At 46.4% G+C, this 21038-nt stretch overlaps 1 protein-coding gene across 2 annotated transcripts; it reads right to left on the bottom strand.

Moving 5' to 3' along the window:
- Positions 1 to 388: 388 nt before the first annotated feature.
- LOC108021869 (uncharacterized) lies at positions 389 to 14892 on the bottom strand. Of its 2 annotated transcripts, XM_050885582.1 has the most exons (3): positions 14749 to 14892; positions 12217 to 12373; positions 389 to 1169 (listed from the first exon to the last, which is right to left on the bottom strand). In XM_050885582.1, the coding sequence occupies exons 2-3, from the start codon at positions 12240 to 12242 to the stop codon at positions 866 to 868; spliced, it is 330 nt and encodes a 109-aa protein (XP_050741539.1). In that variant the 5' UTR covers positions 12243 to 12373; positions 14749 to 14892; the 3' UTR covers positions 389 to 865. The 2 variants fall into 2 exon arrangements, 1 of the variants encoding a protein (XP_050741539.1); XR_007763551.1 differs by lacking the exons at positions 389 to 1169; positions 12217 to 12373 and adding an exon at positions 14567 to 14696.
- Positions 14893 to 21038: the final 6146 nt, after the last annotated feature.

Genomic DNA, 21038 nt, shown 5'->3' with positions numbered 1-21038 from the left:
TCAAGGTTTTGGGTAATGGGAATTGTTACAGAATCTCTGAAACTTTGTTTTCTATACTTAATTTATTTGGGATTTCTTTTACGACTAAAAATTTTGAATATGAATCTGTACAAGTGATGAATAAAAGATTATGGACGTAATAAATGTCAATATGCAAACTTTCACCTTCTCTATCCCGAATTGGTGCTTGACCGATAGGAATTTGCACTGCATGTCTGTTTTATTTATTCTGATTGCAGATTGTGAAATTCTTAACCAACTCTTTTAGTTTTTGCTATAAGTTAGGCCAATAATATAGCAGGGTAATTTGTTTATTATTTTCATAAAGCCCTCTGTGTGCTCGACAATGCGTTTCTGTTATTACAAGCGATCTGTCTTCAGCGTTTTCTACGTCTTGGAATAATATTCTGGTAAATAAAAATGTATTTATTAAATTATCCTTAAGTGGGTTTTGAATTATATAAAGGTCTTCTAAGCTACATTGAATTCCGATGTTATATTAGGTGGAATGTATTCCTTTAAGATAGTTGTCTTGCTTCATATGGAGTTGCCTTAAACGACTACCCCACACGCGTAGGTCCGAAGAGAGGGATACTTCAAGGGCGGCGTGCGCCTGGCGTACGCGGTCGTGCTTTTGACGTTTTATTCTGAGAACAATTCAAATAAGCCTCATACAATTCAAGCTTAACTTAATCTTACCGCAGTGTGCCCTCCTACAATTCACAAGACAATGAGAAGCACATTTTTGGCGGCATTCACTATACCGATTTAAGGAGGCCCGCACTTCAAGGGCCAAGAAATCTATCGAGATCGGATAACTTAACAAATACTAGATTTCCCATACAATACTTATTCTACCTATCGACTACAATGTTCGACCAGCGAAATCCCCGACCCCGTGAAGTACCGCTTCACTCAAATCCAAAACTGCAAGTTTCGAGACGGGCCGCAACATTGTCCGAGATAGGCCATTGTCGTTTACGCGCACTGTGGCGCGTCTGACGACTCCATCAGCTCCGCTGTAGACCTCCTCCACGATGCCCTTGCACCACTCTCGTCTGGGCAAGGCAGGATCGCAGACGAAGACCATATCGCCCTGACGGGTGGGATCCGTTCTTCGGCACCACTTCTCGCGGCGCACAAGCGTAGGCAGGTACTCCAGGACCCACCTCCTCCAGAAACGGTCTCGTAGCATGCGAGCAATCCTCCACTGCTTTCGCGTAGAACCCTCCTTGTGCAGCTCCGCATCCAATCCAGGCGTATTCGGCAGGTTAGCTGCTCCTTGAGCAGATCGTCTGGCGTCAACGGTGCCTCTTGGTCCGCATCCACCAGCAAGTGGGTGAGCGGACGCGAATTGACTACATTCTCCGCCTCGATCAGGAAACTCTCTAACACATGATACCTCGGCGCGACTTCCTTCACGGTATGGCGCAGCACTCGTTTGACGCTCTGCACCATCCGCTCCCATACTCCGCCCTCAGACGGGTTCGATGGGCAATTGAAAACCCATTCAATGCTTCTGCTGGACAACTCACTCTGTATCCTCTCCATCTCGAACACGTCTCCAAATCGCCTGGCCTCCCTGTCAGCTCCCACGAAGTTCTTGCCGTTATCACTCCGCAGTCTATATACTGGTCCTCTACGGCAGACGAAGTTCCTGATCGCTATTATGCAAGAATCCGTCGACAGGTCATGCGCCAGCTCCAGATGAATCGCCCTTGTCGTCAAGCACGTAAACAAGGCGACCCAACGCTTCTCTCTGTGACGGGATACAGTCACCAGCAGTGGTTCAAAGTAATCCAATCCGGTGTACTTGAATTACCATCCCCCCGCTTCTAGTCGATCCTCTGGAAGGGGTCCCATTATCGGCGGCATCGGCCGCGTTCGTTGCAGCTTGCACTCGTTGCACGACGAGATTACTTCCTTCAACACTCATCTCATCTTCGTGACCCAGAATCTCTTCCTTATCTGAGCAATCGTCGCATCCACGTTTTGATGCTTCATCTGGACGTGAAAGTGCCTCACGATTAATTCCGTAAGGCTGTGCCTGTGTGACAGTATGTGCACAGTGCGGCATCAACTCTGCCATAAACTCGCAGAACTCCGTGTTCATCCATGTAAGGCGCCAGACCTCGAATCTTACTCGAGCTGGAGACGTTTTTTCCGCATTCCGCCGACCTCATCTCGTCGGGAAAGGATTCCAATTGGGCCTGTCTGACTAACAGGTTCTCCGCAGCCTCACACTCCGTTGCACTGAGTCCATACTCCTCGAGCTCGCTTCTCTGCGACACCAACACGCAAACCTCAAGACCCAGGCTGTGGTCCTCAGCAGGCGACTCGCTGGCTGCCTCAAAAATGCGGGTCCGCTTAGCCAACGTAATTCCGGGCTAGGTCCTTATTCCGCGACCGCGTCGCATCATCCGCTGCGTTGTCAACTGTAGGTACCCATCGCTACTGGGAAACCTTCGACGACTCCAAAATCTCCGTCACTCGGTTGCCAACAAATTGCTTGTACCGGCGGTGGGTGCTGCCGATCCATCTCAGGACCGTCTTTGAGTCCGTCGACAACACCGTCTCGCTGATGTCCAGTGTTCCTCCTTGACTGTGTTCATCAGTCTGGTTCCAAGAACAGCTGCCTGCAGCTCCAACCTTGGGATCGACATCGTTCTCATCGGCAAGCTCAAATACTCCCTCTTTGTAGGGACTCGATCTCCACTTAGAACGCTACTTGGCACTCGGTGATACTCCATGTTGAATCTGAAGTCGTCCGTAGCTACCTTCCAGCGCATTCCAAAGATCTTCTGCTCAGCCTCACCCCAACCTACGCTCTTGACTTGTCCAGGTGGTCCTAACGCCGCTTCCACGATGGGTGAGCTGGATGAAAACTGGCATAATTCGAATCCAGCCTCCGCGTGTATCTCCTTCACTCGGGTAGATACACTGATAGCTCCGCTCTCTGTAGCGAAACTGTCCACATAGTCATCGACGTAGTGGTGGTCGATGATGGCTTTGACTGCCCTTGGATCTGAATCCCGAAACTTCAGGGAGTTCACCGTCTTTACGTAATGCGTAGCGCTCGGCGAGCAGGCCAAAAGCACACCAAAGCTTTCTATCTCGAAGTAGTCCTCCACCATCTGTTCCCCAAAGCGTGGCGAGTGGGCTTCCCAGGTCCACTTATCTCCATGCTCACCACGTTGCAGGGCTCTCTGCTGGCCCCTTCTCCAAGCCATTAAATATTCAGCTCGCCTCGCATTCGAAGATCTCTCCGTAGCTCGTCATCGATCATCGTGACGGAGGATCCCTCATCCAAAAGCTCGTATGTGTCCACCTGGCGACCAGCTCCGTACAGCGTTACTGGCAATATACGGAAAAAAAGTCGGCCTCCCTCGGCGTCAACGCAGCTTAAGTTTCTCTGCACGGGCACCTCCGCTGGCTGCGGCGCCCTTCTTTCCAGGCTGTTTCTGGGGACCGCCAACTGCTGGCTCCCCTCGTGCGAAGACCTCCTACCCGGGTCACGCCTGGAAACTGCTGACTGCTCGTTTCCTCCGTTATGGCTCCTAAAGCCACCTCGCTGCGACGGCCATCTTCGCCCCTCGTCCGCGCCATGGAGCAGACGGTGATGCAATCTGCGGCATCCGTTGATCTGGCACTCGCCATGTACATCGCAGGACCCGGTCGTATGTCCACCGTAAGCATGTGAAGCAGAGCCGATATCTCCTCACCATGCTCCACCGACCCGGTGGCAAAGCTCCAGTGAACTCCCTGCAGCTCGTCGCAGCATGTTGCCCTCCACAAATTGGTCAACCTCCATGCCGATCATCCTGTTGATCGCATCCGTTCTGGTCGACGCTCGCATGCAGTACTCTTCGCCTCGGCTCCTTTCCCTCGACGACCAAAACCGTACAGACGACATTTGCGTACTCCTGTAGCCACGCGCTGAAGTGCGCTACAGTGGGAAAGGGCTTGATTGATGCAGCGTGCCTGACCTAGTCTACTCGCTTACATACACTCCTTGAGATCCATTCGGCGTCATCAAGGCGTAGGATCCGAAAAATGGCCTTGCTGTTGCCACGTTGTGGATGCTCCCGCCCGGTAGCACAAATCCATGCGCTGTCTGCGCAACACTTGTAGCACACAGTGGCTTCACAAGATGATTGCTAGTCGTTAGCAATGGTGGTCCACTCCAAGATGGCGGCAGCGTGCAGGCCGCACTGCTCGCACCGACACCGCTATGTGGGACCGGCCCGACCCCGTTAGTTGAGGCCTCACCGTTAGATGTGGCTAATGGCGGTCCTCTCCAAGATGGCGGCCGCCCCGACGCTCCACTGTCTGCGCCATCTGCGCTTGGGCCAACTGCGATTGGCGCGCGATTAGCGGTGCTTGCACTGTTCAGGGTTTTAACCTGCTTCAGCTCCTCCTCCAACGCCGGAATCCTTTTCAAAAGGTCCGACGTGAGGGGCTGGCTCATCTCCGGCTCTGAACTCGCAGCTGTCATAGCAGTACTCCTGAGTTGGGACGCTACTGTAGTCACCGTAGTGGCTGGACTAGAAATGGCCGCCGCCGAGGTTATGTTCACTCGCGGCCAGTTTTCTGCTCCACTACTCGATGGCTGAGGGTCCGCTCGCGCTGCTGTAGCTACATTGAATTCCGATTGTTATATTAGGTGGAATGTATTCCTTTAAGAAAGTTGTCTTGCTTCATATGGAGTTGCCTTAAACGACTACCCCACACGCGTAGGTCCGAAGAGAGGGATACTTCAAGGGCGGCGTGCGCCTGGCGTACGCGGTCGTGCTTTTGACGTTTTATTCTGAGAACAATTCAAATAAGCCTCATACAATTCAAGCTTAACTTAATCTTACCGCAGTGTGCCCTCCTACAATTCACAAGACAATGAGAAGCACATTTTTGGCGACATTCACTATACCGATATAAGGAGGCCCGCACTTCAAGGGCCAAGAAATCTATCGAGATCGGATAACTTAACAAATACTAGATTTCCCATACAATACTTATTCTACTTATCGACTACAATGTTCGGCCAGCGAAATCCCCGACCCCGTGAAGTACCGCTTCACTGAAATCCAAAACTGCAAGTTTCGAGACGGGCCGCAACATTGTCCGAGAAAGGCCATTGTCGTTTACGCGCACTGTGGCGCGTCTGACGACTCCATCAGTTCCGCTGTAGACCTCCTCCACGATGCCCTTGCACCACTCTCGTCTGGGCAAGGCAGGATCGCAGACGAAGACCATATCGCCCTGACGGGTGGGATCCGTTCTTCAGCACCACTTCTCGCGGCGCACAAGCGTAGGCAGGTACTCCAGGACCCACCTCCTCCAGAAACGGTCTCGCAGCATGCGAGCAATCCTCCACTGCTTTCGCGTAGAACCCTCCTTGTGCAGCTGCGCATCCAATCCAGTCCGAAGAGAGGGATACTTCAAGGGCGGCGTACGCCTGGTGCGGTCGTGCGGTCGTGCGGTCGACGTTTTGTTCTGAGAACAATTTAAATCAGCCTCATACATTTCAAGCTTAACTTAATCTTACCACAGTGTGCCCTCCTATAATTCACAAGACAATGAGAAGCACATTTTTGGCGGCATTCACTATACCGATATTAGGAGGCCCGCACTTCAAGGGCCAAGAAATCCATCGAGATCGGATAACTTAACAAATACTAGATTTCCCATACAATACTTATTCTACCTATCGATTACAATGTTCGACCAGCGACAATAGTTATTAAATTTTCCAGAGTGTCATACTCTAGTATATGCCTAGTATTTCCGAACACATTAATCGGCTCATGTATTGTATACCTCCCCGTTGCTATTAGCAATTGTTGCTTAAACTGGTTTAAGGGTTTTCGGGTTTCTTGTATAACATTCTCAAAACTTCTCTCTGCTGAATGCTGAATGTTTTGATCTGAGACCGACTCGATACTTTCTGGTAAGTTATTAATTTGTATACTAAATAATGCATCTGCAACAATATTTGCTGCTCCTGGCTTATAAATAATTTTTGGAGAATCACTTTCAATGAAAGAATACCATCTTTTCATTTCGATATTAGGGTTCTTTTGAGAAATTGAAAATTAAAGAAGTTAATGATCTGTGTAGATTTCAATGATGTTAGCTCCATATAAATAATTTCGTAAAATAAATTAAATTATTTTTGAGCTCGTTGGCTGCGGGGCCCTTCTTTCCAGGCTGTTTTTGGGGACCGCCAACTGCTGGCTCCCCTCGTGGTCCCTGTAACCACCTCGTTGCGAAGACCTCCTGCCCGGGTCACGCCTGGAAACTGCTGACTGCTCGTTTCCTCCGTTATGGCTCCTGAAGCCACCTCGCTGCGACGGCCATCTTCGCCCCTCGTCCGCGCCATGGAGCAGACGGTGATGCAATCTGCGGCATCCGTTGATCTGGCACTCGCCATGTACATCGCAGGACCCGGTCGTATGTCCACCGTAAGCATGTGAAGCAGAGCCGATATCTCCTCACCATGCTCCACCGACCCGGTGGCGAAGCTCCAGTGAACTCCCTCCATGCCGATCATCCTGTTGATCGCATCCGTTCTGGTCGACGCTCGCATGCAGTACTCTTCGCCTCGGCTCCTTTCCCTCGACGACCAAAACCGTACAGACGACATTTGCGTACTCCTGTAGCCACGCGCTGAAGTGCGCTACAGTGGGAAAGGGCTTGATTGATGCAGCGTGCCTGACCTAGTCTACTCGCTTACATACACTCCTTGGGATCCATTCGGCGTCATCAAGGCGTAGGATCCGAAAAATGGCCTTGCTGTTGCCACGTTGTGGATGCTCCCGCCCGGTAGCACAAATCTATGCGCTGTCTGCGCAACACTTGTAGCACACAGTGGCTTCACAAGATGATTGCTAGTCGTTAGCAATGGTGGTCCACTCCAAGATGGCGGCAGCGTGCAGGCCGCACTGCTCGCACCGACACCGCTATGTGGGACCGGCCCGACCCCGTTAGTTGAGGCCTCACCGTTAGATGTGGCTAATGGCGGTCCTCTCCAAGATGGCGGCCGCCCCGACGCTCCACTGTCTGCGCCATCTGCGCTTGGGCCAACTGCGATTGGCGCGCGATTAGCGGTGCTTGCACTGTTCAGGGTTTTAACCTGCTTCAGCTCCTCCTCCAACGCCGGAATCCTTTTCAAAAGGTCCGACGTGAGGGGCTGGCTCATCTCCGGCTCTGAACTCGCAGCTGTCATAGCAGTACTCCTGAGTTGGGACGCTACTGTAGTCACCGTAGTGGCTGGACTAGAAATGGCCGCCGCCGAGGTTATGTTCACTCGCGGCCAGTTTTCTGCTCCACTACTCGATGGCTGAGGGTCCGCTCGCGCTGCTGTAGCTACATTGAATTCCGATTGTTATATTAGGTGGAATGTATTCCTTTAAGAAAGTTGTCTTGCTTCATATGGAGTTGCCTTAAACGACTACCCCACACGCGTAGGTCCGAAGAGAGGGATACTTCAAGGGCGGCGTGCGCCTGGCGTACGCGGTCGTGCTTTTGACGTTTTATTCTGAGAACAATTCAAATAAGCCTCATACAATTCAAGCTTAACTTAATCTTACCGCAGTGTGCCCTCCTACAATTCACAAGACAATGAGAAGCACATTTTTGGCGACATTCACTATACCGATATTAGGAGGCCCGCACTTCAAGGGCCAAGAAATCTATCGAGATCGGATAACTTAACAAATACTAGATTTCCCATACAATACTTATTCTACCTATCGACTACAATGTTCGACCAGCGAAATCCCCGACCCCGTGAAGTACCGCTTCACTCAAATCCAAAACTGCAAGTTTCGAGACGGGCCGCAACATTGTCCGAGATAGGCCATTGTCGTTTACGCGCACTGTGGCGCGTCTGACGACTCCATCAGCTCCGCTGTAGACCTCCTCCACGATGCCCTTGCACCACTCTCGTCTGGGCAAGGCAGGATCGCAGACGAAGACCATATCGCCCTGACGGGTGGGATCCGTTCTTCGGCACCACTTCTCGCGGCGCACAAGCGTAGGCAGGTACTCCAGGACCCACCTCCTCCAGAAACGGTCTCGTAGCATGCGAGCAATCCTCCACTGCTTTCGCGTAGAACCCTCCTTGTGCAGCTCCGCATCCAATCCAGGCGTATTCGGCAGGTTAGCTGCTCCTTGAGCAGATCGTCTGGCGTCAACGGTGCCTCTTGGTCCGCATCCACCAGCAAGTGGGTGAGCGGACGCGAATTGACTACATTCTCCGCCTCGATCAGGAAACTCTCTAACACATGATACCTCGGCGCGACTTCCTTCACGGTATGGCGCAGCACTCGTTTGACGCTCTGCACCATCCGCTCCCATACTCCGCTCTCAGACGGGTTCGATGGGCAATTGAAAACCCATTCAATGCTTCTGCTGGACAACTCACTCTGTATCCTCTCCATCTCGAACACGTCTCCAAATCGCCTGGCCTCCCTGTCAGCTCCCACGAAGTTCTTGCCGTTATCACTCCGCAGTCTATATACTGGTCCTCTACGGCAGACGAAGTTCCTGATCGCTATTATGCAAGAATCCGTCGACAGGTCATGCGCCAGCTCCAGATGAATCGCCCTTGTCGTCAAGCACGTAAACAAGGCGACCCAACGCTTCTCTCTGTGACGGGATACAGTCACCAGCAGTGGTTCAAAGTAATCCAATCCGGTGTACTTGAATTACCATCCCCCCGCTTCTAGTCGATCCTCTGGAAGGGGTCCCATTATCGGCGGCACCGGCCGCGTTCGTTGCAGCTTGCACTCGTTGCACGACGAGATTACTTCCTTCAACACTCATCTCATCTTCGTGACCCAGAATCTCTTCCTTATCTGAGCAATCGTCGCATCCACGTTTTGATGCTTCATCTGGACGTGAAAGTGCCTCACGATTAATTCCGTAAGGCTGTGCCTGTGTGACAGTATGTGCACAGTGCGGCATCAACTCTGCCATAAACTCGCAGAACTCCGTGTTCATCCATGTAAGGCGCCAGACCTCGAATCTTACTCGAGCTGGAGACGTTTTTTCCGCATTCCGCCGACCTCATCTCGTCGGGAAAGGATTCCAATTGGGCCTGTCTGACTAACAGGTTCTCCGCAGCCTCACACTCCGTTGCACTGAGTCCATACTCCTCGAGCTCGCTTCTCTGCGACACCAACACGCAAACCTCAAGACCCAGGCTGTGGTCCTCAGCAGGCGACTCGCTGGCTGCCTCAAAAATGCGGGTCCGCTTAGCCAACGTAATTCCGGGCTAGGTCCTTATTCCGCGACCGCGTCGCATCATCCGCTGCGTTGTCAACTGTAGGTACCCATCGCCACTGGGAAACCTTCGACGACTCCAAAATCTCCGTCACTCGGTTGCCAACAAATTGCTTGTACCGGCGGTGGGTGCTGCCGATCCATCTCAGGACCGTCTTTGAGTCCGTCGACAACACCGTCTCGCTGATGTCCAGTGTTCCTCCTTGACTGTGTTCATCAGTCTGGTTCCAAGAACAGCTGCCTGCAGCTCCAACCTTGGGATCGACATCGTTCTCATCGGCAAGCTCAAATACTCCCTCTTTGTAGGGACTCGATCTCCACTTAGAACGCTACTTGGCACTCGGTGATACTCCATGTTGAATCTGAAGTCGTCCGTAGCTACCTTCCAGCGCATTCCAAAGATCTTCTGCTCAGCCTCACCCCAACCTACGCTCTTGACTTGTCCAGGTGGTCCTAACGCCGCTTCCATGATGGGTGAGCTGGATGAAAACTGGCATAATTCGAATCCAGCCTCCGCGTGTATCTCCTTCACTCGGGTAGATACACTGATAGCTCCGCTCTCTGTAGCGAAACTGTCCACATAGTCATCGACGTAGTGGTGGTCGATGATGGCTTTGACTGCCCTTGGATCTGAATCCCGAAACTTCAGGGAGTTCACCGTCTTTACGTAATGCGTAGCGCTCGGCGAGCAGGCCAAAAGCACACCAAAGCTTTCTATCTCGAAGTAGTCCTCCACCATCTGTTCCCCAAAGCGTGGCGAGTGGGCTTCCCAGGTCCACTTATCTCCATGCTCACCACGTTGCAGGGCTCTCTGCTGGCCCCTTCTCCAAGCCATTAAATATTCAGCTCGCCTCGCATTCGAAGATCTCTCCGTAGCTCGTCATCGATCATCGTGACGGAGGATCCCTCATCCAAAAGCTCGTATGTGTCCACCTGGCGACCAGCTCCGTACAGCGTTACTGGCAATATACGGAAAAAAAGTCGGCCTCCCTCGGCGTCAACGCAGCTTAAGTTTCTCTGCACGGGCACCTCCGCTGGCTGCGGCGCCCTTCTTTCCAGGCTGTTTCTGGGGACCGCCAACTGCTGGCTCCCCTCGTGCGAAGACCTCCTACCCGGGTCACGCCTGGAAACTGCTGACTGCTCGTTTCCTCCCTTATGGCTCCTGAAGCCACCTCGCTGCGACGGCCATCTTCACCCCTCGTCCGCGCCATGGAGCAGACGGTGATGCAATCTGCGGCATCCGTTGATCTGGCACTCGCCATGTACATCGCAGGACCCGGTCGTATGTCCACCGTAAGCATGTGAAGCAGAGCCGATATCTCCTCACCATGCTCCACCGACCCTGTGGCGAAGCTCCAGTGAACTCCCTGCAGCTCGTCGCAGCATGTTGCCCTCCACAAATTGGTCAACCTCCATGCCGATCATCCTGTTGATCGCATCCGTTCTGGTCGACGCTCGCATGCAGTACTCTTCGCCTCGGCTCCTTTCCCTCGACGACCAAAACCGTACAGACGACATTTGCGTACTCCTGTAGCCACGCGCTGAAGTGCGCTACAGTGGGAAAGGGCTTGATTGATGCAGCGTGCCTGACCTAGTCTACTCGCTTACATACACTCCTTGGGATCCATTCGGCGTCATCAAGGCGTAGGATCCGAAAAATGGCCTTGCTGTTGCCACGTTGTGGATGCTCCCGCCCGGTAGCACAAATCCATGCGCTGTCTGCGCAACACTTGTAGCACACAGTGGCTTCACAAGATGATTGCTAGTCGTTAGCAATGGTGGTCCACTCCAAGATGGCGGCAGCGTGCAGGCCGCACTGCTCGCACCGACACCGCTATGTGGGACCGGCCCGACCCCGTTAGTTGAGGCCTCACCGTTAGATGTGGCTAATGGCGGTCCTCTCCAAGATGGCGGCCGCCCCGACGCTCCACTGTCTGCGCCATCTGCGCTTGGGCCAACTGCGATTGGCGCGCGATTAGCGGTGCTTGCACTGTTCAGGGTTTTAACCTGCTTCAGCTCCTCCTCCAACGCCGGAATCCTTTTCAAAAGGTCCGACGTGAGGGGCTGGCTCATCTCCGGCTCTGAACTCGCAGCTGTCATAGCAGTACTCCTGAGTTGGGACGCTACTGTAGTCACCGTAGTGGCTGGACTAGAAATGGCCGCCGCCGAGGTTATGTTCACTCGCGGCCAGTTTTCTGCTCCACTACTCGATGGCTGAGGGTCCGCTCGCGCTGCTGTAGCTACATTGAATTCCGATTGTTATATTAGGTGGAATGTATTCCTTTAAGAAAGTTGTCTTGCTTCATATGGAGTTGCCTTAAACGACTACCCCACACGCGTAGGTCCGAAGAGAGGGATACTTCAAGGGCGGCGTGCGCCTGGCGTACGCGGTCGTGCTTTTGACGTTTTATTCTGAGAACAATTCAAATAAGCCTCATACAATTCAAGCTTAACTTAATCTTACCGCAGTGTGCCCTCCTACAATTCACAAGACAATGAGAAGCACATTTTTGGCGACATTCACTATACCGATATAAGGAGGCCCGCACTTCAAGGGCCAAGAAATCTATCGAGATCGGATAACTTAACAAATACTAGATTTCCCATACAATACTTATTCTACTTATCGACTACAATGTTCGGCCAGCGAAATCCCCGACCCCGTGAAGTACCGCTTCACTGAAATCCAAAACTGCAAGTTTCGAGACGGGCCGCAACATTGTCCGAGAAAGGCCATTGTCGTTTACGCGCACTGTGGCGCGTCTGACGACTCCATCAGTTCCGCTGTAGACCTCCTCCACGATGCCCTTGCACCACTCTCGTCTGGGCAAGGCAGGATCGCAGACGAAGACCATATCGCCCTGACGGGTGGGATCCGTTCTTCAGCACCACTTCTCGCGGCGCACAAGCGTAGGCAGGTACTCCAGGACCCACCTCCTCCAGAAACGGTCTCGCAGCATGCGAGCAATCCTCCACTGCTTTCGCGTAGAACCCTCCTTGTGCAGCTCCGCATCCAATCCAGTCCGAAGAGAGGGATACTTCAAGGGCGGCGTACGCCTGGTGTACGCGGTCGTGCGGTCGACGTTTTGTTCTGAGAACAATTTAAATCAGCCTCATACATTTCAAGCTTAACTTAATCTTACCACAGTGTGCCCTCCTATAATTCACAAGACAATGAGAAGCACATTTTTGGCGGCATTCACTATACCGATATTAGGAGGCCCGCACTTCAAGGGCCAAGAAATCCATCGAGATCGGATAACTTAACAAATACTAGATTTCCCATACAATACTTATTCTACCTATCGATTACAATGTTCGACCAGCGACAATAGTTATTAAATTTTCCAGAGTGTCATACTCTAGTATATGCCTAGTATTTCCGAACACATTAATCGGCTCATGTATTGTATACCCCCCCGTTGCTATTAGCAATTGTTGCTTAAACTGGTTTAAGGGTTTTCGGGTTTCTTGTATAACATTCTCAAAACTTCTCTCTGCTGAATGCTGAATGTTTTGATCTGAGACCGACTCGATACTTTCTGGTAAGTTATTAATTTGTATACTAAATAATGCATCTGCAACAATATTTGCTGCTCCTGGCTTATAAATAATTTTTGGAGAATCACTTTCAATGAAAGAATACCATCTTTTCATTTCGATATTAGGGTTCTTTTGAGAAATTGAAAATTAAAGAAGTTAATGATCTGTGTAGATTTCAATGATGTTAGCTCCATATAAATAATTTCGTAAAATAAATTAAATTATTTTTGAGCTCGTTGGCTGCGGGGCCCTTCTTTCCAGGCTGTTTTTGGGGACCGCCAACTGCTGGCTCCCCTCGTGGTCCCTGTAACCACCTCGTTGCGAAGACCTCCTGCCCGGGTCACGCCTGGAAACTGCTGACTGCTCGTTTCCTCCGTTATGGCTCCTGAAGCCACCTCGCTGCGACGGCCATCTTCGCCCCTCGTCCGCGCCATGGAGCAGACGGTGATGCAATCTGCGGCATCCGTTGATCTGGCACTCGCCATGTACATCGCAGGATCCGGTCGTATGTCCATTCCGTAAGCATGTGAAGCAGAGCCGATATCTCCTCACCATGCTCCACCGACCCGGTGGCGAAGCTCCAGTGAACTCCCTGCAGCTCGTCGCAGCATGTTGCCCTCCACAAATTGGTCAACCTCCATGCCGATCATCCTGTTGATCGCATCCGTTCTGGTCGACGCTCGCATGCAGAACTCGTCGCCTCGGCTCCTTTCCCTCGACGTCCAAAACCGTACACACGACATTTGCGTACTCCAGTAGCCACGCGCTGAAGTGCGCTACAGTGGGAAAGGGCTTGATTGATGCAGCGTGCCTGACCCAGTCTATTCGCTTACATACACTCCTTGGGATCCATTCGGCGTCATCAAGGCGTAGGATCCGACAAATGGCCTTGCTGTTGCCACGTTGTGGATGCTCCCGCCCGGTAGCACAAATCCATGCGCTGTCTGCGCAACACTTGTAGCACACAGTGGCTTCACAAGATGATTGCTAGTCGTTAGCAATGGTGGTCCACTCCAAGATGGCGGCAGCGTGCAGGCCGCACTGCTCGCACCGACACCGCTATGTGGGACCGGCCCGACCCCGTTAGTTGAGGCCTCACCGTTAGATGTGGCTAATGGCGGTCCGCTCCAAGATGGCGGCCGCCCCGACGCTCCACTGTCTGCGCCATCTGCGCTTGGGCCAACTGCGATTGGCGCGCGATTAGCGGTGCTTGCACTGTTCAGGGTTTTAACCTGCTTCAGCTCCCCCTCCAACGCCGCAATCCTTTTCAAAAGGTCCGACGTGAGGGGCTGGCTCATCTCCGGCTCTGAACTCGCAGCTGTCATAGCAGTACTCCTGAGTTGGGACGCTACTGTAGTCACCGTAGTGGCTGGACTAGAAATGGCCGCCGCCGAGGTTATGTTCACTCGCGGCCAGTTTTCTGCTCCACTACTCGATGGCTGCGGGTCCGCTCGCGCTGCTGTAGGGGTGGCCTCCCTTCCTCTCAGCCGCGAACTCCTCTTGGGGGAATGCTGAATCCCAACAGGTCCAAATACGGCGCTGCCTCAGCGCTCTCCACCTGTGTCTTCTGGACGCTTTCTGCGGCGTCTACCTCCTTACCCAGTGTTCGGCGCTGTCTGCGCTCCTCTATATCGCTGTCTGCGACTCCTCTATTGGTACGGGAATGCTCCTGGCAACTCTCTAGTTGGTCGCCAAGCCGTCCTCCAGCGCAAGTTGCCCTTGCAGGTCCCTAGGACTGCGAATAAAAGGAGTTGTCTTGCTTCATATGGAGTTGCCTTAAACGACTACCCCACACGCGTAGGTCCGAAGAGAGGGATACTTCAAGGGCGGCGTACGCCTGGTGTACGCGGTCGTGCGGTCGACGTTTTGTTCTGAGAACAATTTAAATCAGCCTCATACATTTCAAGCTTAACTTAATCTTACCACAGTGTGCCCTCCTACAATTCACAAGACAATGAGAAGCACATTTTTGGCGGCATTCACTATACCGATATTAGGAGGCCCGCACTTCAAGGGCCAAGAAATCCATCGAGATCGGATAACTTAACAAATACTAGATTTCCCATACAATACTATTCTACCTATCGACTACAATGTTCGACCAGCGACAATAGTTATTAAATTTTCCAGAGTGTCATACTCTAGTATATGTCTAGTAATTCCGAACACATTAATCGACTCATGTATTGTATACGTCCCCGTTGCTATTAGCAATTGTTGCTTAAACTGGTTTAAAGGTTTTCGGGTTTCTTGTATAACATTCTCAAAACTTCTCTCTGCTGAATGCTGAATGTTTTGATCTGAGACCGACTCGATACTTTCTGGTAAGTTATTAATTTGTATCCTAAATAATGCATCTGCAACAACTTTTGCTACTCTTGGCCTATAAATAATTTTTGGAGAATCACTTTAAATGAAAGAATACCATCTTTTTATTTCGATATTGGGGTTCTTTTGAGAAATTGAAAATGAAAGAGGTTAATGATCTGTGTAGATTTCAATGTTGTTAACTATTTTTGAGCTCGTTGAAAGCTCTTACAGCTGGCTCATCCAACTGTATAGCAGTTTTGCGGGATGCCCTTTTTGATACTTTGCCATTTTGGCCTTCTAAATATTTCGTTAAGGGCTTAGTAATTTTGGCGTAATTTTGAACAAATTTTCTGCAGTATCCTGTAAGGCCTAGAAAGCTGCTAAACTCTCGAATATTTTTAGGGATTGGATATTTTACGATTGTGGAAATTTTTTCGGGATCGGTTTTTATCACATTGTGAGAAACAACGTAACAGAGAAAGTTTATTTCCAATTTGAAGAACATCGATTTTTCAATTAAAATTTTCATATTTGTGTTCAGCATTATTTTAATTTTAACAATTAAATCTTTATAATGCTGTTAAATTGTTTTTGAGAAAATTATAATGTCATCCATATAGACATGACACGTTTTTCCAACTTGTTCTCTCAAAATATTATCCATCGCTGTTGGGCATATTTAGGGGCGTTTGTTAACCCAAATGGCATTCGCAGGAATGCGTATTTTCCATTATTTATTGAGAATGAGGTTTTTTGAATGTATTTTCATTCATGAGAATTTGGTGGAATCCTGATTCAAAATCAATTGTGGAAAAGTATTAAGCCTTCCCGAGGTTTGACAAAATTACGGAAGGATCTGCATTATATTTCTATCCGGTATGGTGTTTTCGTTAAGTTTCTTATAATCTATTACTAGTCTAAGTTTTGGAGTTCCATCTTCGTTAAAACCCCTTTTTTGGTACGTCTGATACAGGGGAATTATAAGGGATACTGCTTGGCCTTATAATTTCTTCTTTAAACATTATGGCGATTTCAGAATTTAAAAAATCTTAAGCTGATAGAGCATAAGGGTATTGCTTACTATAAATAGCCCTATCATTTTCGGTATTTATTTCACCGCGTATATCAGTCCTGAAAGGAATCTGCATATTTATTTTTGAATGTTCTTCATTAATAATATTTAATATTTTGTCCTCCAAATCTTTTCTTTGATATGAGGATGAATTCTGTATATTGTTTTTTTTTTTTTGGTTTATACCAAACTTTTATTTGTAAAGAATAATTCAACGACAACGTGTTCAGGATTTATGTTTCCCATACTAAATTCACTTATATTTCCATCGTCAGATTCAGATCTGATTTGTGGCTTTTGATCAAAGTATTTTTTTACCATGAATTCTTTTAACGGAAGAATGGTGTTTACCTCTGTCAAAGAATGTTGGTTTAAAATATTACCGTTATCGTAATTTAATTATCCTCCATTATACTTTATTACCCCTTTTGCTGATTCAATTACAGCTCCGATTTTTTTTCAATAGGTTGTAGTCAATAAGTAAATCTGAGTCAAACCCATCATAAAAAGTGCATCGCGTATTGAAAATAGTTATCATATGATAAAACTTAATTATTGAATATCTAATCAGTGTGGATACTCTTTTATATATTGGTAGTTAATTTTTGTTTTTATAAATTCCTGTATAAATATAACAAGAAGTTGCCCCTGTATCAATTAATATCTCTAATTTTTTATTTATTTTATTATCCTGTATTATTATGTAGGGTTGGCCTACTCCTGAGTTTGCTCTAAAAAATGGTCCTCTTCAATACTGTTCAACCTCATAGTGTTGTTAACCGGTTGGTTAACAGTTCCTGTTTGTACTCTTTTATTTTCAGGTTGTTCCTGTTGTGTATTTTGTGTGTCGATTCTTTTAGATTTTGATTGTAGTTGTTATTTTGATAATTATTATATCCTTGATTATTACTGTTATGGGGTCTATTTGGCATCTGACTTGATTTATCAACATCCATTGGCTCTGGCTTACTTTGTTGTGGTCCAACAGAGTTCCACTGAATTTTTTGTTAATATTAAATTTCCCTGATTTCAGGTATTGTTTCTATTTTGATTAAAATTGTTATAATTATTTCTGTTTTGATTATTTGCTTGATTAAACCTAAAATTTTTTATTTCTGTTTTGGTTATTTTCTTGATTAAACCTTAAGTTATTATTATATCTTTGATTTTTATTTTTATTGTTATATTATTTCTGTTTTGATTATTTGCTTGATTAAAACTTAAGTTATTAGTATATCTTTGAGTATTATTAAACTTTGACTCATTAAGCTTGCAATGTGATTATATAAAATTGTTCGCGAATTGCGCCCTCAAATTGTTGCTATTAAGTTCTTGTACTATTACCATTGCGTTCAGTAAATCGGGTGGATTCATTGAAAATATTACATTTCAGATATGGCCGTTAAGGCCAGTTATGAACACTCGTATGTAGTACTGTCATTCTATGTCTTTCATCAAGTTCAGGTATAATTGGATTATTCCTTCCAACCAAATTATAAAATTCCATAATCGATAATTTCCCCTGACTTAATACACTTAAATCCTGTTCTAAAATATGTATAGATCACTTGTCACTAAAAACAAAATCTAGTCTTGCCATTATGGCGTTAAAATTCAATACGGTTCCATTATGAGTTAAAGCATCATTGGCATTGCCTGTAATTTTATTTCGAATATATAGTGCCGAAAAGTATTTTTCACTTCCCTTTTTGTATTGTCCCATTGCTATTTCCGCCGATTCTCTCCAGATAACATAACTATCTTCTTCGCCCTTATATTTTCAAACCGACTTAATGATTTCTTAAAAAATATCGCACCTCACGTTTGGATCAACATCTTCCACCTTAAATTCCTTAACCTTCTTTATGTTGTAATTTAATTGTGTTTTTAACTCGCGAATTCATTCCTCAAAGGACTCTATTCATTATTAACTATTTGTTCTATTTAATCGCTAATAATTACCATCTGGCTGCTAGAAGCCATTGCAGGTAAGGGTGGAGTCATGGCTGGAATTTTTTCAAAGTAATTATTTAACTCTTCCACCTTGTTTGTTTTTATTTAATTTTTTTTTTAATTAAATTCTTATATATATATAACTATAATTAAACAGCTCACTAAATGTTCTTCTTAGTTTCCTTGTAAATGGGATGTCTTCTTTTTGCCTGATGATCCTGTTTGGTGTCTTCTTATGACGAGGGATGGCCCGCAGCTCTTCCTTCAATTTATTTCTCGGCTCTTCCTTGTTTTGTTGAATTTGTATTTGATTATACCCTTGCAGAGGGTATAAGGATTTCAGTCAGAAGTTTGCAACGCAGTGAAGGACATAAAGTATATATGCTTGATAAGCGTCACTAGACGAGTCGATCTAGACATGTCCGTCTGACCGTCTGTCCGTCTGTCTGTCCGTTTCTACGCAAGCTAGTCCCTCAGTTGCTGTCGGGCTGAAACTTTCCAAAAGTCTTCTTTCTATTGCAGGTAGTATACAAGTCGGAAATAGCCGGATCGGACAACTTCTTCGCTGTTTTAATAACTTTCTAAGCTTGGAACTAACATTTTTTAATTAGTTCTGAATTTCGAATAAATATTTATCAAAATCGGACGACTCTATCATATATATGCCATATGAACGATCGGAAAATTAGTGGTAAAATATTATGAAAAATATATATCTTCGGTGTTTTTTAGAATATAACCTACTAGGCTTTGAAGTACAAATTTTTATTTAGTTCTGAAATTTTGCAGTATTGAAACTCTGCCGGAAATCGATGTTTACGCTAGCGGACTTGGGACTCTTTTTTGGGTCTCTGGTGTTCACAATATCGGTTTGGATGTTTACAGAATCCGTTTGAAGCGGAGAGTATGAAACTGATCTGGATGGGAATCGATTGGAGGCTTTGTTTAAAAAATGGAAAAAAAAATTCTGGGCTCAAAGTGATTTATAAATTGGACAAGAGCCCCTAAGTAATATGTTATATAACTCCCCCCATTCTAAATTGGATCTTCCAGATTCATTAGAACTGATTGGTATAATGAATGTAGCTGATTAGTCAATTCGACAATAATATTTTCCTCTACAGTATTGTTATTGTCGGGGATATTAGTTTCTGGCTGTATTGCAATGTGAATTTTCCGTGGTTTGAATATTAAGAATTTTCTGTATTTAATTAAAAGCATGGTAATTAATAAAAAAATGCAATTAAATTTATGGTCGTTGATGCACTTCGAACAGTAAAAACAATTGGCCCAACGCGCGGGACCCTTTAATAAATTTGGGAAAAAAAAATGCGAGTTGACGAGGAAGATACATATAACAAATAGACAGGGGACACAAATAAAAAAAAAGGCACAACTAGGAATTAAGCAAATGAGTTAATATATAAGTTTTTAATAAAGGCAGTTTTAAAGTTGTCAGATAGAGTTTTTATTTCTTTAAATATTTTGGAATTAATAACGAATTGATCGTTATTGTTTTTTATCAAATAATTAATTTTTATTTTGTACTGTTTTAAAATCATCATGATCTTGTATTTCTGCTATCCATTTCCAAATTGTGCATAATTCATTAATGCCTCTTTTTGATCTAGCAGGTATTATTTGAGAAATAAGTATTTTAATAATTTTTAAATCCTGGAATATTTCACATTGTAAATTCTGAATGTTATGACTGTTTTAAAATTCTGTTTCAAGAGTAATAATATCTTTATAAGAACTTAAATTAGTTATATGAAATAAATCCGCGTATGGACTTCTTTGGTATCCTTGTAAAGAAAGAAATCATGGTTTGTGTAATCCATAATATCGGATTTGGTTGTAGCTACCAGCAATAATTAGTACATTATTAAACTCATTATCTGGAATTTAAGATAAATCAATTTGTTTAAAAACTAATATTATCTTTATGAATCGTAGGGTTTCTTTTATTAATAATAACTTTTTTAGGATGATTTTCTTTAGCTACCTGTTTTTATACCCTTGCAGAGGGTGTAATGATTGCAGTCAGAAGTTTCGACCTCATAAAGTATATATATTCTTGATCAGCGTCACTAGACGAGTCGATCCATGTCCGAACTATCGCGGAAAAAAATTAATTATTTCTTATAACTGCAAGGGTATACAAACTTCTTTTCTTTCCTGCAGTTATTATGCAAATGTAAAAATTGTCATACAGTCGATAATTAGTTATAGAGTAAATTGATTGTATTTCTGTTGTATGTTGCTGTATTTCTGTGGTGCTCTAATTACTATTTCGGAATAATCTACTAAGTTAAGTTCATCTTTAATGCAAAATACAATTTCTGTTACAGTAGAGTGTACTCTTTTAATTTATCCGTTGGAAGTACTGTGGGATGCGGTACTGGAGAGACAAGGACCACTAGAAGCGGTCTCACCTACTGATCTAATATCTTTCCCTTTCTGTACTCGATATTCCTAAGTTGTATTCGATACCCAGTTGCAACGTGAGTGAAAAGTGGCAACGCACCGCGGTACTCACTCGCTGCCAGAATCTCGCAAAGGACAGTTCTATAGCACACGTGTATGTTGTAAAACCTAAGATAACAAGTCGAATGTGAATAAAGCATATCATACTATTTAAGTCAGCGATATCTTTTCTAAAAAGAGGACCCTTCAATTTTTGGGGGCTCAACCGGGATATAGCCTACCCTTTGACAGAACTTTCATCTTGGCAAAAACACGTGGAGTGCGTAAGCAGAGAGCTGGTGAAATTGGGCAAATCGGCTAGATATCTTCAAATTGTCATAAGCAATTTGGCTGGAATGTGACAAAGAAAGCTGGCGCAGGAAGCAGACACAGTTGGTCGCTTTTGCAAAGG

The sequence above is a fragment of the Drosophila biarmipes genome, chromosome 2L (assembly GCF_025231255.1).
Source record: "Drosophila biarmipes strain raj3 chromosome 2L, RU_DBia_V1.1, whole genome shotgun sequence".
NCBI classification, from domain to species: Eukaryota; Metazoa; Arthropoda; class Insecta; order Diptera; family Drosophilidae; genus Drosophila; species Drosophila biarmipes.
Note: the sequence above shows the minus strand (reverse complement) of the source record. Positions and strands in the feature narration are given on the sequence as shown.